At 45.4% G+C, this 16,059-nt stretch overlaps 1 protein-coding gene across 2 annotated transcripts; it reads right to left on the bottom strand.

Annotated features, from left to right (window-relative positions):
- Positions 1–1,651: 1,651 nt before the first annotated feature.
- On the bottom strand, positions 1,652–15,840 carry SLC20A1 (solute carrier family 20 member 1). Of its 2 annotated transcripts, XM_032469791.1 has the most exons (11): positions 15,598–15,837; positions 14,514–15,108; positions 14,212–14,352; positions 13,908–13,993; positions 10,050–10,146; positions 7,457–7,576; positions 5,737–6,006; positions 5,057–5,615; positions 4,279–4,464; positions 3,639–3,723; positions 1,652–2,614 (listed from the first exon to the last, which is right to left on the bottom strand). In XM_032469791.1, the coding sequence occupies exons 2-11, from the start codon at positions 14,839–14,841 to the stop codon at positions 2,453–2,455; spliced, it is 2,034 nt and encodes a 677-aa protein (XP_032325682.1). In that variant the 5' UTR covers positions 14,842–15,108; positions 15,598–15,837; the 3' UTR covers positions 1,652–2,452. The 2 variants fall into 2 exon arrangements, with proteins under 2 accessions (XP_032325682.1, XP_032325683.1); XM_032469792.1 differs by lacking the exon at positions 3,639–3,723 and having other exon boundaries at positions 15,598–15,840.
- Positions 15,841–16,059: the final 219 nt, after the last annotated feature.

Here is a 16,059-nt window from a genome sequence, read left to right as displayed (position 1 = left end):
GGTGGGAGATGAGGGTCGGTGTATGATCAGAGTTGGAGAGGACCAGGACTAAACATCGCTTCTCACTTACGGGGAGAACCACAACTGAAAGAACCAAGTAGTGATACAAACACAGAAAGGAAAGAAAGCGGTTGCCTCAGGAAAGGGGGCAATGGTGGTGGGAGGCCCGCTTTCCTTATAAGCCTTACTGAATCAGAGTCCTTAACATGCACACATAAACCTTGATTAAAAAAAAAAAAACCTGGGGGGAGGGGTGGAGTAAAAACAGGACATCTATGCCCAAGAAAAACAGGCCAGGTTCTCAACAGCTTGTGTCCCTGGCCCATGGCAGGGATCACTATATACAGAAGTACAAATTCAAATTCTCTCTGGTGTCTTCCTAGTGCTTGGGGCTCTTCCACCCCAGACCTGGCTGCTCTTCCTAAAGAAACACATTTTTGTTTCAAGTACTTCCTCAGCTGTCCTCTCCTGAGCCGCGGGGAAACCCTTGCTTGGGGTTACTATCCCCATTTCATCACAGGGCGAAGACAGGAGCTGGGCTTGTGCGAGGTCACGCAGCAGCAGGTGAGGGCCTCCTGCAGAACCTCCAGTCCTGGGCTTAACGCTAGGGTCCCCTTCACCGCAGCCCTCTTCTTCCCCTTCCTCAAATGAGGTCGCCCGGCTGCTTTCAGCCAGCCTAGGGCTTCAAGTCCTGTCCATTCTCTGCTAACCAACTACTGGGGAAGATACGGAAGGTCTCCAGGTCTGTTTTGTCATCTGTAAAACAATGGGAAGGCCTACTGCAAAAGGCCTGGAGGCCTGAATGTACACACGAAGCTCAGTGCCGTACTTGACATGGAGTGGGGAACACTTACTGAGAGGCTCCATGGTGAGCGCACATCCAGTGGTCTCATGTCCCTCAGGCACAGGTCAGGCAGGCATAGTCTTAACCTTGTTACCGTCTTCCTAAAGCATCTTCCTGAAACCAACTCTTAGGGCAGGAGTCATCAACGTAGTTTGCAAAGCAATGCACTCTTCCTCAACTGTTCTGATCAAGCGTCAAGACTGAAGAACCCAACGCTGCGAATTTTCCAGTGCAGCTGAGATACACACACAACACACACACACCACCCCCCTACTCATTTTAGCATTCTTAGTAATAGCGATGCTGCAAACAATTTAAGTAAGGATCTGGTAAAATAAAAGTCCATTCAAACAGGAAAACTTTGTGGCTGCTAAAAACAAGTAGATCTCTGCATGCAACTGTGAAAATGTCTGGGGTGTGCTAGTAAAAGGAGAAATGCCAAACTGTTGAGAATAGTCCCCATGGAGTAATGTCACGTACATTCTGGAATCACAAGAAACCTAACAGGGACAGGGGGAGGGCGTGACTTGGTGGTAAAGCACATGCTTAGCATGCATGAGGGCCAGGGTTCAATCCCTAGTACCTGTTAAAAAAATAAACAAACCAACCTAATTACCGCCACCCCCGGAAACAACAAAAAAAAAGCCAAGAAAAAGTATTTTAAAAAAAGAAACATAACAGGGAGGAGTGGAAAACTTTAAAAGCTAGAGAGCGGTTCTCATTTGTTGAGTCACACTCTCCTAAGAATGACAAACGGCTAACTGATCAGGATACGCTTCAAGTATGAACAAAAACCATGAGAACAAGTTTTCTAAAAACTGTAGGCTTTTTTATTCAGTTCAGAGGTAGACAGATGAACATGGAAGGCTGGCCCATTATTTAACTCACCCAAAGTTCATATTCCACTTCCTTCATCCATCCCACACTGCCAGAAATCTTAAAGAAATAACCAAGACGGCCAGAGGGATTTTTCTTCCTACTTCTTCTTAGCAATAACAGTCAACGAACTGCTTGCAAAGAAGTTACTACTAACTTAATTTTCACTGTGTCCAAAGAACCTCGTCCCTGTAAGAAGCTCCCACAAATGCCAAGAAAACCTGCCGCTACCGACGGGAGGGCAGACGACAAATGACTATTTTTCTAAGAGACTATGAGGGAAGCTTCAGTTATGGTTTCTGTTAAGTCCCTGTGCGTGTTCGGGCAGAAGCTGGTGAAGCCAACAAAGCAGAGCGCACTCCGTCAAAGGGCTCTGAATGGTCGTTTAAAAAAAAAAAATCACACGTGATCTTCAGAGACAACATTGTAACATAATGGAATTGAAGCCTGATACAAAAAGTAGAGAAGTATGTACAGGAATTCACAGCCCAGAAGGAAAGGGACGTCAAGAGGAACCCGTGGAAACCTGGCTGTTACACATCGCTAATTTTGAGACAAGTCATATTTAGCACAAAAGCAATTAATTATAGCACGAGGAGCGCTTCCCTCCCACAGCTCCCTAACTTTACAAAGACTCCTGTCGGTCTCCTGTAACACTGTCATCATTCTTCCAAGGAGCAGGAATGTCTAAGGTGGTCCCAAACATTGACCCGACTTTCATCTCAAACAGCTTCACGCTTTGAGGATGACATACTTGAAGACCGCCATGATAGCAGCACTGATCACGCCAGAGATGGGGACTGTGACAAACCAGGCCATGAAGATGTTGCGGAAGAGTCGCCAATCAACAGCCTTTTTGGATCGGAGCCAGCCGACGGACACAACAGAGCCCACCTACGGGGGAAAACGATCGAGGAAACTGGTTACTGAAGGGCCGGTGGCATTTTGCTAAACAGACACATGACCGTGTGCAGGTCAGGAGCCCGGCCGTTCCAGGGGAGCTGGTTTGTAACAGGTCAGGGAGCTTACTCACGGGAAGATGAAGGCAATATAAAACCCAGTCACTGAATCTGTGCTAACCGGGGAAAAATACAGTAGGAAAGGAAAACTTCCTTTTTCCTTTCTGAGCTGCTAGAATTTTTTTTGAATTTTTTGGGGGGGAGGTAATTAAGTTTATTTTATTTTTAATGGCAATAGTGAGGATTGAACCCAGGACCTCGTGCATGCTAGGCACACACTCTACCACTGAGCTATACCCTCCCCCAGCTACTGGAGCTTAAGGAACTAGATTAACAATAAACTGCTTTGGGGGGAGGGTATAGCTCCAGTGGCAGAGTGCGCACTGCCGTGGGTGCTCAGCTTGCACGAGGTCCTGGGTTTGATCTCCAGCACTTCTACTGAAAAAAATAATTAAATAAATAAACCTAATTACCGCCTCCCCCAAAACAAACAAAAAAATAAAATAAAATAAACTGCTTTAAGAGTGTAATCCTTTAGGGGGAAGGGTACAGCTCAAGTGGTAGAGCATATGTTTAGCATGCATGAGGGTCCTGGGCTCAATCCCCAGTACCTCCCTTAAAAATAAATAAACAATTACCTCCCCCTCAAAAAAAAAAAGATAAACTGCCCTTCAACAGTCCAACAAGCCTCACAGACTCATTAACTCTATATGAAAGGGCTTCTGCATCATTTGGAAAGAAAACATCACCTGCTTAAAGTAACAGACACAAGAAATTGCAAAATGTAATAAGCCTCTGCATTCTTAACAGTCACTCATCCTAAACATGTGAACTCATCAAGACTCCAACTGCGTAAAACTTCTTATACCAAAGTATCAAAGTGAAAACAAAACCAAAAAAGCCCTCCACGTATCCACTAGAACCATTGAAAAGATACGGGTCTGCGACATTACACTTACTTTACAATGTGTTGTACTGATGGGAAGGCCAATATTTGATGCAATTACTACCGTGAGGGCAGATGCCAGTTCAATACTGAAGCCACTGTAGACACAAAAAGATCACTTATCAGGAACGGAATTTAAATTTTAATAAGCCAGCACTACCTCAAAGTTAAGTAGTTCTGTGCTCTACCTAGTGGCAAACCTCCACTGACATCTTTAGTTTGCTTTAACTCCTGAAATGTACTTTAATTTAGGCCATGAGATTCCTCTTTTCCAAGGTTTGAGGTTTTAAGGTTTTCTAGAAGCCCATTATTAAGGTCTGTGCTTTTATTTTGAAGATTCTAATAAATTTTGAAGAATTTAGTAAAGACAAAGGCCAAATATATGTGGCTATTCGGTCATGGCCCACACTTCTCAGAAAAGTCACTCTGTTAAAGAGTCCACTGGAGTTGAATAAATATTTAACCAAAATTATGTTTAAGGGCCAGACACTAAGTAAAATCTAAAAAGTTCACACCAACACAGAGAATAGCATTAGGAACTTGCACAAACTTGGTGACTGTAACTAAAGCGTGATTTACGTGGTCACGCTGTGCAGTATCATATCTCTTTGGAAACGAGCATTAATTAACCTGAGCCCTGCTTTACCGCTTACCTAGATGGTGTGATTGGCGTCAGGTCCTTCCCCATGGTCTGGATAACTCTCCGTCCCCAAACCCACAGGCCAGTACAGATACCAACACCACCATAGAGCAGGAGCCATATGGGTGTCGCTACTTTTGTAGAAACATCTCCCGTGTCATAAACGAGATACAGAGCAACCAGAGGACCAATGGCGTTGCTGAAAGGAAAAAGAGGGCAAAGATGATTTTAGGCAGAACTAGACCTTGGCAAGATCCTACTTGTTAAATGACCTACTACGCTGTCTGAAGTTAAGCTTCCATTAGCAAACTGGTCAATAAATAAAAGGAACCCCCGCACACACAACAGAAGGAAACAAGAGCCCTTCTCAGGGGGAATGCCACACATTTGGTGGCCTGTCCTCCCTCCTACAGGCCACCTACAAGCTAATCTGGGGTTCCAATGAACAGTTTACAAATCACAAAACTAGGATTAACCTACAAATTCATTCTGTGGAGCAGTGATTACTACCAAAGAAGCGGATCCCATGTCAACAGACCAAAAGGCTTCCCCATGAAAGCTCTGTGTTGACATCATCTACAGGAACAGAGTTAAACATATTCTTTGTAATCTCTCGGAAGAAAAAAAGATTTCTTCCTGTTTTAAGTCATTAACTGCTACTTCCTCATCCTCTCTAGACTATTCAGTGTCCCACGGGTGGTGTGAGTACCATAGCCACAAGCAGAGCCTCATAAAAGGACGAGGTGGTATAAAAATAAAACACGCGATGCCAAGAATCGTAACTGACTGACCTGACGTCATTGCCACCATGGGCGAATGACCCAAAGCAGGCTGTGAGGATCTGCAGGAACTGGAAGAGGAGAGACACTTCAGGTTTGTCCTGGTCATACCACTCCTCGAGAGAGCTGCCACTGCCTTTTCTGTCCCCCAGACCCATCTCTGCCTTGACACTTATGTCGATCTCGGACGCCGAGTGAATGTCAGACACGGCGTTGCAGTAACTGGTGTAACTGTCCATTCGAATTCGCTTCTTGCTGTCCGTGTTCGGCCAGGTCAGCTTCTCCATCTCCTCCCCTTTCTGCTCGCCCTCTTTGGCACGGAAGGAGTCCAGGGGCATGCCGCAGATCGCCATGGTGTAGGAGGTGTAGCTGTTGTTGCGCCGCAGGGGTTTGTCGCCCGCGTCCCCCATGCAGTCGCCCACCTTGGCCAGGTGTAGCTTGTGGAGCAGCTCTTTGTACAAGCCAGAATCCTTGTGCACGGTGTGGTACTGATAGTGGCCGCTGGAGCTGATCTGGTTACTGACGGCTTGATTGAACTGAACCAGGTTCCCGTTAGGCAACTGCACTGTGCCTGGCCAAGACCAAAAGGTAACGGTCAACTCCAAGAGCACCAGGTCCAAACAACGAGCCACCCCGCAGCAGTGGTAACAAAGGGAACCCCGACTCCCCCCACCCGAGGGGAGCCCACTCACCGTTCATGGCACCATCTATGCTGGTCTCCTCCTTCAGGTCCACGCTCGGAAGCCTCTCCCGCTCTGGGGCTTCCTCCAAGTCTCCAAGTTTGAAGGAGACCGTCCTCTCCTCCACCACAGCCCGGAGGGGTACCGGGGCAGACCCGACCTCAGAAGCGGGGTTCCTGGCCTCGATGTCACTGACAGACAGCTTTGTTTCTTCATGGTCTTCTTTCAAGCTGTTCTTTTTTTCCATTAAGGGGCTTTCAGAAGGACTAGACTTGATCTCTCCTAGAAAAGAAGGATGTTTTGTTTGGTTTTGACCAAACTAACTCGTTCTAGATTTCTCCGTTCCCCCATCTCAAAGTAAGAACACAGGTCACCTTCAGCCAAAGTTCACGATACTTTTCCTGTCTGCCTCGTCATCTCTCTTACCTTTCATTTGGGTAGAAACCAGCAATGCAAATGCAGAACACCCTCTTATCAGGGGTTGCAAACTTTTTTATTGAAGACCCAGACAGTAAAATATTTTAGGCTCTGTGGGCTGTTGTGTATTTTTGTTTTTTATAACCCTTTACAAAGGTAAAAACCATTCTAGTTCCCTACTGACCCCCTCAGTAGTGGAAGGCAGCTCAGAGAGGGCTGACAGAGAACTGAAAGTCAGGCTGCACCTACTTCACGTTCTTTTTGTAAGAGGAATGCCCGCAAATTTCAGTCCCTGCATTCAAGCACAGTGACACAGCTCAATGCAGGCAACTAAAGACGACTGTTAACTCCCACCTCTACAAAACAAAGAGATGGGCCTTCTGGTTCTAAATTCCATGACCCGGTAGGAATGTTTTCTGCCTTTCATACCAATGCCCAGTCTGTTTACATGTTCACTGAGGCATCACAGTCAACCTACAGACCGGGACATAAAACATTAGCTAGACTTGTCTCATCGTCTCCCAGACGGGGGGGAAAAACGAGGTCACGAAGTCCTGAAGCCTCGTTCCCACTGAGCTGGGCCCGCAGACGGCTCAGAGGCCGCCCAGCAAGCTGCATGACGCAGCACTCTTCCCTGCGCCAATGCAGCCTGGGCGGCCCTCTGCTGCAAAGAGCAAGCTTAAATCACTACCGAGCATTTGCAGATGAAAACGACAGGGAAAGGGCATTTCAAGAGAGCCCAAGCACTCGGAAGGGAGTCCAAGATTAAATAAGACTGATACTAACCAAAATCCACGCGGGATTTGATTTCACTGCAATACTACGTGTAGTACTGGTCTAAGTGATTCCTTCACGACACCTGCAAGTGTCTACCTCTAGAACATCTGCTCCAGTTCTGAGAATTAACCAAGTCTCAAGTCAGATATATACATTAACATAGCTCTGAACACCTGAACCTAAAGTTATACACAGTAGTAGCTTTAATAAGTGTTTCCTGCGAAAATATTTTGTACCTACCTTTTATTTTTCATTAAGGTATATCCTCAATCCTTCCCAAGTGATCAAGGCACAATAAAAAAGATAGATTAAGTGCCTAGCCTGTCTGGCAGCCCACATCAAATGTCTTATGACTAGGTCTCAGATCATTTTAAGTCAGTAAAAACATATTTTGGACAATAAAACTACATCCTTATATTTCCATTTAAATTTTCTGGCTTTACCAGTCTATCCAAGTAGCAATTTTTATAGGCGGCCAAACAAAAATGCAAGCACAACATTACTAAGTTAAAATTTTCTGCTACTATTTGTTACTTACGTTCAATTTTTCTCTTCATCCTGGGACATACAAAGAACCAGACGATAAGGGCACAGAAAACTGCACATCCCACCGAGATGAGGATGGTACCCCACAGAGGAAGTTTGTCAAAGCCCAGCACTAGGAAATAAAATGGTGCATCTTGAAAACCCCAGGGCAACTGCCCCCTGCAAACATGTGTAAACCCTCCTGTGGGGACTCGGGTTCCCCAAGCCAGCCCATCACCCTTTCCAGCTGCTGCCGGCCTTAGGTCCACAGAATTTATGGTGCGAGCAGCTATAGCAGATCTGGGAGGAAAGTCTCATGGCATCTGAAAGCCCCACCAGTCTGGCCCACTGTAAACAGCTGCTAGACTGAAGTCTCCCCAGCTTCTTCACAGACTAGCCTTTTCCTTTTCTTTGCTTTAGAAGACAGCAAGGGTTACCACACTGAGGATCTGCAACTAGCTTTGAAAAAAAAAAAATGGAAGTGTTCCACTCCCCAGCCTCCAGATGGGAGCTGCCACACATTGTGTTTGCAGAGACTTTAGTCAAAAAAGGAAAGTGCCCCTGTCCTCACATTTCTCAGACTGATATAATTAACTCCCTGTGGAAGTTATCACACCCATTGTACTAATAAAATCCTTTAGAGTAAAGATTATCTCTTAGAATGCATTCTCAAAGTAAGATACAAAAAACTGGGACGTTATCAAAAGATAAGAACAGTTCAAAGGTCTGTCCTGCACAAAAGGACAACATGTAGTGGTAACTGCACTAACCAGCCACATCTTAGAGCCGTGCCTACTTCTCCCATGGCTCAGGGATCATTATATTAGTCATCCGGTTATCACTTAAATGCCAACAGGCTCCAAGCCACTAGACTATACTAACCATAGAGGCAAAGCACCAGAGAATCCTACTTAAGCCTGGAAGAGGTTATAATGATCCGTGGTTTACCCAAGAGCAGCTTGCTTACTTGTGCCTGTTTGCTTTATTTTGCTTATTAGGAATTGCTTATAAAATGGAAATTCAACTGCTCCTCAAAATGATTAATATTTAAAAATCAGATATAAATTGAGGTCCCTTCAAAGCTAAAGTTCTGTAGTGACTAAATCTTTCCATTTTAATTCTTGTTATCCATCCTAATGCCGTTAAGTCACACAAACTAAAATATACATGAAATTTAATCAATCTCTATCACAATTTAAATTTGTCTACGTTCCAAGTCAAAAAGGGGAAATGCAACTGGCTTTTCTTGTAAATGATCCACCAAAGGACAGGACAAAAATATCTGTGTTCTCTTTTCAAAAATGACTGAAAATCATTCTAATGTCACTGAACTAGGAGCTTCGCTGCTGCCACATGAAGCATCAGTGCTTACAGCCTCATGGAGAACTTTTTTAGGCATGAAGAACCCAATTTAAAACAGAATGGAAATGTGGCAGGCGAGCTTTGCTTTGCCTGTACCATTTGTTGAGGAGTCTGGTATCCCCTAAATAAGATCAATATTCTCATAGAGTTGTCTAATTTCTTTCCTGATTATTCCAAGAATAAAGACAAGGTTAAAAATACTTAGCTAACTCCATTTTTGGTCAGTGGCTTATTACTTCAGTGAGGTTTACGAAGCAAGTTACCATCCATTAGTTAGAAATGAAATCAATTTAGTGGGCCACAATGAGCATTTAAAAAAGCTAAAAAGAATCTTCGGAAGTACAAGTGCACAGCACAAAGTAAGGTTAAGTAGCTTCAAGACACTATTCCAGTTATCTTTCTTTCTCTCCCCCTCCCTCTCTATACACGTGTGTCCTGGGCAGCAATGTACAATGTATTTCTTCCAGCGCATCAAAACAGTCGAAAGATTGAAAGCCACTGACTTGAGAGGTCAAAGGCCACCAAGCCAAATGAATCTAGACAAAAACTAACTGATCAAGGCATGTGCTGACCTGTCTGACAAGTTACAGGTAATCAATCTTTTTCGGTTGCTAAATTAAACACGTACTGTCATAACTGAATCTGGGCTTTGCCTTCCTCCCAACATAAAAGTAATCAACATCTCAATCTTTATATTGTCACAAATTATTTTTCCTCTTAGCTGCATGAATTCTTCTTCCAAGTGTACTTAGAGCAGGTGTTAAACATCCCAGCTCTTCTCATTCAAGCAGATTCAGGAGATTAAATTTTAGTACTTAGAAACAAAAGTGGCTCCATTCGGGAGAGAAAAATCAGAGCATCCAGCAAACTAGTACTAAATGACCAATTACTGACGACCAAGTATGACTAATGACTCTTCAGTGGCCAGTCGTCCAGGTAAATACCAATTTCAGTATTTTTGAAATAGACAGGAGAGAGGGAGGGAGATCAAATTATTGGTGGATCCTGTGAAGACTAAAGAGTAAATGTCTGTAGTGATTTAGAATCTGAGCAGGTCTCTTTGGTTGAAAAACTATCTAGGTTAACTCAGCATACACTAGCCTGCAGCCTTCTGAAATGGGCGCAGGCCAGTCACCTTCTAGGAGATTTCAGCCCTGTAAAGCAAAAAGGGGTAAATTGGGCATTTAATGCAAGTTTTATAAACAACTTTAAATTCACATTTAAATATTTTGGTATGTACTTACAAGGTGCTCCAGTATACATGATGGAAAAGAGGTTTATCCCAATTGTGCAGGCATAGAACACTGGCAAAGCTCTCAAACCATTAGGAACTGGATCTGCCTGTAAAATATCATTAACATTAAGATCAATCCTATCTTAAAAGCTGTAAAGAAGTTAACCCATTTTCAAAGAACCTTTTATAAAAGGGCAGCTTCCGGGACTATAGTGCCAAGAACTAGGAGTTTCCAAGGCGAAATAGCGTCTTTCGACATTTGCTCCTGGAAGTCATCCCACCAAGGTCAATCTCGTCTTTTACATATATCTGAATGTAAGTTTATGTTTGGTTTTACCTTCTGCGGTTGGTTGGGTTTTTTTGCTGCTGTTATTTTTAACAAGGCTGCCTATTCTAGTGACTGGTGATGTTTGACCTTCCAGTGCTAAGGTACCTAGTGTCCAGATGTAAATCTGAGTACACATCTGAAGATGTACTACATACATCTGTAAGAGATGCCAAGAAACAGACTAAGAGATATTACAACATTTCTCACCTGACTTTATACCTGCATCTCTTAAAAATAAAACGGGCTGCAGAATACACCTGCAACGACCGTCTTATCTAGACATTTGATAAATAAGCCACAACTAATGATTGACCAAAGTGCTAAGATCAAAATCAATTGTACACTTGGCCACTCCCTCATTCACCAGACTGTGCCAAGAACTATTTCCGGCACTAAAATATGGGAATGACAAGACTAAGTTCCTGCTCTCACAGAGCTGACATCACATTCCAGTACAGAAGAATGCCATGAAAAAAAAAAGGATAAAGAGGCAGTGATGGAAGGAGGAGCACACTTTCATTGGGGTGGAGGGGGTCAAAGACTATCAGTGGAGCAAAGACACAAATAATGTGTTATGTCAACAAGCCATGAGCCATGTACACACCCAGGGGGAGAGAAGAGCACGCCACAGAGCAGGCTACCTGGAGGGCAGGATATCCCAGAGACTTCAGCAAGTGCAAAGCCCCTGGGGCCAAACACTTGAATTGTCTGAGGAACAGCAAGAAAGCCAGTGTGACTGGAGACAAGAGTTAGAGAGTGAGACACAGGTCTGAATATACAGGAAGGCTAAACTTTAAAGGTGTTGTTAGCCTAAAGGTTTAATGCAATCCTGGATCACAATCCGAGAGAAAATCTTGGGGAGGAAGAGACAGAGGGAAACAATCATCAATACATCGGGAACAGTGCGGTAATGGCTCAAGATCAATGAAATGGAAAGCAGAGGTTCCATTCCAAATCAGTCGAAACAGGCCCTCAGTGAAAACCACACTGAATTTTAGTGCTCTGTCCAGTTTGGTAGAATGCTACAGATAGGGAATTACCCAAAATAAAAATAGCCAATAAAACCCAAGCATCCCAGAATAACGTAATGATGTGGGTCATACCCCAAGGGTAGTCAGTAAGGACAGGAAACTGAGGGGTGTGTCCTTTTCTAAGAACTATCATCGTTATAAGAAATTCTCCAAGGAACCTAAGACGCCCCCTCACCCCCAAAATCAAAACCCATTAGAGTTCTAGACATTACGTGGGGACTTCCCTTTCCTCCAAACTCCTCTGTCACTCCCAAGAGGTACCAGGGCTAACATTTTTATGAAATGTTTACCACAATTTGACTTATCTAGCACACACTTAAAACTACCTGAAGGTAAATTTCTCATTATCCAGGCATGTGGGATGGGAAAAGGGTCTTCATAATCTCCCATTTTTCAACCAGAATAGCTCATTTTTTATATATTGGACATTCCATAAACTTTTGTCTGAAGAAAAAGGTTCCTCTGACTTGAAAAGATGCCCTAGATATATTTAATAATGTGATTCTTAACAGAAGGGAGAATGCTGAAGACCCATTTTCTTTGACTAGAACTTAAAACTCTCAACAGGTAATCTCCTTCCCCAGTCCTTGTTTATTCCAGTCCTTAAGGGAAGTACCTCGTCTCCACTGTTTTTTCCTACTAGACTATCCAGCACTGTTGGTATGTTCAGAAAATTGAACATATAAAAAAACAATTTTAACATTAATTTCCAAAATAGAATCTTTAATTGGGAAGTATCTTAATGGTCAAATATTCAGATTTTAATAGGCAGGACCCCAAAGGTTACCAGTCTAAAGATGTTTTCTTGAGATTTAAAACCTAACAGTAGCTAGAAATAGTCACACTCATTACCTAAAAATTCATGTTATTGATAGATTGGACAAAAGAGTATGCCGGTGGGGTGGAGATCCTCAAAGTCAGTATTGAATAGTTTTAAATACTATTCCAATCATTTTTTATCATACCCATCCTCACACCCAAGTATAAGAAGTTAATATATTTAACTTAAGCTCTCAGTAATTGGGGGTTAAATACGTGGCATGCATTCCCCAAAGGAGAGGTTCTGGGCACCTGAAACTTCCTCTCTGCACCCCAGAGCACCACCATTCCCCCTCCAGAAACGAAGTTTGTTTTGGCTTAAGACACCAAAGCCTCTCCAGAATCAGAACCACCTGTTTCCCAATAATCAACAAAGACCCAGTGTAAACCTTTAAGAGCAGGAACCCGTAAAGGGATCCTATTAATTCTCCCGGTTCTCTGGGAAGGAGCAAGTTGTTCGGCTCTAAAGATACTGAAAATTCTGATCTGTGAGTAGTCAGCCTCAAATTAAAGCATCATAGTATCACGGTCTACGGTTGAGGGGAGGGGGAGGGGAGGTGCTAATCACACTGGATCAATGCTAAATCATTGCTAAAGGAGACAATGTCAGACTTTGAGTCCATTAATATCAACAAACTGTTTACTCTCAAATTATACCAGGCTATAGAGGTTTTTAAGTTTCCAAAATGTTGCACTGCTATCTTTTGCCAGACTCAGGCCACGGTAAAAGATGACTGGGGAGTCACTTCACCAACCACAGAATTTCTATAGAAAAGAGGTACCAATCCTTCCTTAGAGAAGCTTAGAACGAGACCAAACAAGTGGGTCTGAACACATTCTTACACCTTGGGATTAAGTCACCTACCTGCCTTCACTCAGATTTCTACAGTTAGGAGCATTTTTAAGAACTTACAATGGGCAGTTAAGAGTCATTCACCTCAGGAAAAGGACAACTTTGTTTCCTGAGAAAAATACATTTATTCTTGCTGTAACTCAGTCCAATGACAACATCCCTTGTTGTCTACATTTATTTTAGAGCCGGCACCAGACTTCTTGATAAAAGAAATGCTATCGGGTCCCTCAAAAGGGATTTTCAAATAGACAGGAAATTAAAGGGCTTTCTGGAGATTGTTTTTTCTTCCCAAGAAAAAAAACAAAACAAAAATTACCCTTACTGGTTCCTTTTTACCTAGACTAAGACATTAGAGTCAAGTCGCTGTGAGAGGTAGAGTTCCCACCTAGAAGCTTGTCAACTGGTTGGGACAGGTTGTGTCAACCAACACTACAGAAATAGTAACTATGTAGAGACCCAAATGACTCCATTTTAACCAGCAGCTAAAGCCACCCGGAGATTGTGACTTGTTGAATCCCGCTTACAAATCAAACTGCCCTGCAAATGACAGTGTTGTTAAAGCAGTACTCTGCCGACAGCTAGAAAAAGCCACTTCAAATACATCTCAATTTCTCACTTCCAGACTCTTCCATTTCTGAGCACATCACAGTATTCATTTCATTTTTCCTTCCTAAATGTCTTTTTGGGTATTGAAAACGTGCTTCTTTCAGTGAACTCCACAACATACAAGGTGCAGAAATAAAGAATTTTTCTAACTTTCCAAGGCCATACATCTACATACCAATCACATTTTTAAGAATGCTATTACAGGTCACACCAGGGGGAGAAAAGGATTACCTTGCGGAGGATGAATGCACGAACAAGGAAGAATAAAATTCCAGACATAATACCAGAAAGCAGCGGAGAGATGAACCAGGACATCACTGGAATAGAACACAGGAAGGAAAAAGGTCAGCTCGTGAAAGTCAGGAATCAAAACACACTTTAAATTTTAGTTCTCCCTTTTCAAAACTTTAGTCCGTCTCTCCAACCTTATACCATATACTCCCACACACAACACAATGGTAACACAGGAAAAATAAAAAGCCATTTAGAATTAAACATACCGGTGAGGGCAAAAAAAATAAAGAATTAAACATACCAATTTTGATCAGCTCAGACCACTTGACACCCTCCTGCCCCTTTGCCACCAGGGAGAAGCCAATGGTTGCACCAACAATACAATGGGTTCCAGAAATGGGCAGCTTCAAAAACGAAGCCACCAGTTGCCACACAGCAGAACCTGAAAGACGTCAAGTTTCATTAAGCAAACGGCAAGATTCCATTATGTACGCAGTGCATCCTGAAGGAAATAACCTGAAAGGCGGTGCACAAGAATGAACTAACTACCCACGAGAGGGATTTGCTCACCCACCGTTATGGGGACAATACATAAGAACTCACCAAACATCGCACTGACGGAGCCGGCCATCAGCCGGTCCTGGGTCGTGTTGTACATCTCCACGTCAATTAAGCCCTTCCGGATCGTTTCGCTCACTTTGGCCCCCAGGAGGACCGAGCCCACCGTCTCAAAGATACTAGCTAGAATGCAGGCTTGCTTCAGGGTTACTACACCTGACCCCACGGCTGTACCAAACGAATTTGCTACATCATTGGCTCCCACGGAGAATGCCAAGACAAATGCAATAATGAAGCCCAGGATAAGCATCCATAGGTAGTCTACCAATGGACCAGAAGTACTGGTAATCAGCGTTGCCACGGTAGATGCCATTCTCTAGAGTAGTGGTTTTTTCAATTAATAGAATTACTGAGCGGTTTTCGAGATGTGTAAACAGAACGTGAGGTATCAAAATGCTATAATAAATAATATATATTATATAAAATTAAATACTGTAAACTACGGCACAGAAACCGAGCTGGGGAGTTACTGCTATACGCTGCGTATGGGCATCTCTTGTCTGGGGTGTCTTTGGCTCTGGAGGGCTAAAAGCACGGAGCAGAATTCCATGGCGGAGAAGAGAAAGGACGCAAGTTCATCCTAGGAAGGGGGGAGAAAATGACAATAGCGGCGCGCCCTTGGGGAGGGGGGCCCGTCCGGCACCCCGCGGGGCAACCCCCGGACTGGGGGCCCCCGGCCCTGCCCTCCACCCGCGATCCGCTATCTCCCGCCCCGCGCAGGACGCGCCGGGAGGTGGGCACGTGGCGCCGGGGACCTCCTGGGCCCGCGCGCGCCCAGTCCGGCCCCCGCCCCGCCGCGCGCGCCCTCCCCGCGAAAACCGGAAAAGGGCCGTTCCCGCGCGCGCCGCCCGGGGACCGCCAAAAAGGCCCGCGGGCGGGAGACCGGGCGGGCGGCCGGGCGGGAGGGCGGGGTGGAATGGGGTAGGGCGCGGTGGCGGGGAGAGAGACGGGCGGCGACGAAAGCAGAATCCCGCGGCTACCGGCACACCCGGCCACCCCCCGCGCCGCTGCGTCGGCGCCGGGCCCCGAGGAAAAGAAAGAGCCTTTCCAAGGTGGCGCCGCCACTCACCAGAGGAAACGAGGGGCCGAGCGGGAGGCGGGCAGTCCGGACTGCGGCGGCGCACTGGGTCCACGGACGCACGCACCTGCGGTCGGCGAGCACACGGCCCGGGGCGGAGGCTCTGGGGATGGCTCGGCGGGGCTGAAGACCCACCCGGGAGAAGCCGCGGGCGCCTCAGCAGCCGAGAAGGGCGAGCACGCAGCGCGCGCCGGCAGCCATCACTCTAGCGGCGCACGCCGCCGGCCGCTACTTATAGCCGGCGCCGCGCCCCGCGTGACCCGCCGCGCCTCGCGCCGGCCCGGGAGCCCCGCCCCCGGATGACGCAGCCCCCGGCAACCGGGCGCGCCCGGCCGGATGAGCCCGACCGCAGCTCTCATTGGCCCGACCCGCGCCGGCGGCCACGCCCCCAGGGGAGAGCTGGTCCACGTTAGGAGGGCCAGCCGCGTCCCTGCGGCCATGCCCTGACGTCTT

The sequence above is a fragment of the Camelus ferus genome, chromosome 28 (genome assembly GCF_009834535.1).
Source record: "Camelus ferus isolate YT-003-E chromosome 28, BCGSAC_Cfer_1.0, whole genome shotgun sequence".
NCBI classification, from domain to species: Eukaryota; Metazoa; Chordata; class Mammalia; order Artiodactyla; family Camelidae; genus Camelus; species Camelus ferus.
The sequence above is the reverse complement of the archived record's forward strand: the minus strand, read 5'-3'. Positions and strand labels throughout refer to the sequence as shown.

Bases quoted from the DNA above. Each gene is read 5' to 3' on its own strand.
- SLC20A1 (XM_032469791.1), bottom strand. From the start codon at position 14,841: ATGGCATCTACCGTGGCAACGCTGATTACCAGTACTTCTGGTCCATTG. The intron at 14,353-14,513 runs GTGAGTTCTTAT...GACGTCTTTCAG, and splicing joins CTCCGTCAGTGCGATGTTTG to GTTCTGCTGTGTGGCAACTG. The intron at 13,994-14,211 runs GTATGTTTAATT...GTTCTATTCCAG, and splicing joins GTCTGAGCTGATCAAAATTG to TGATGTCCTGGTTCATCTCT.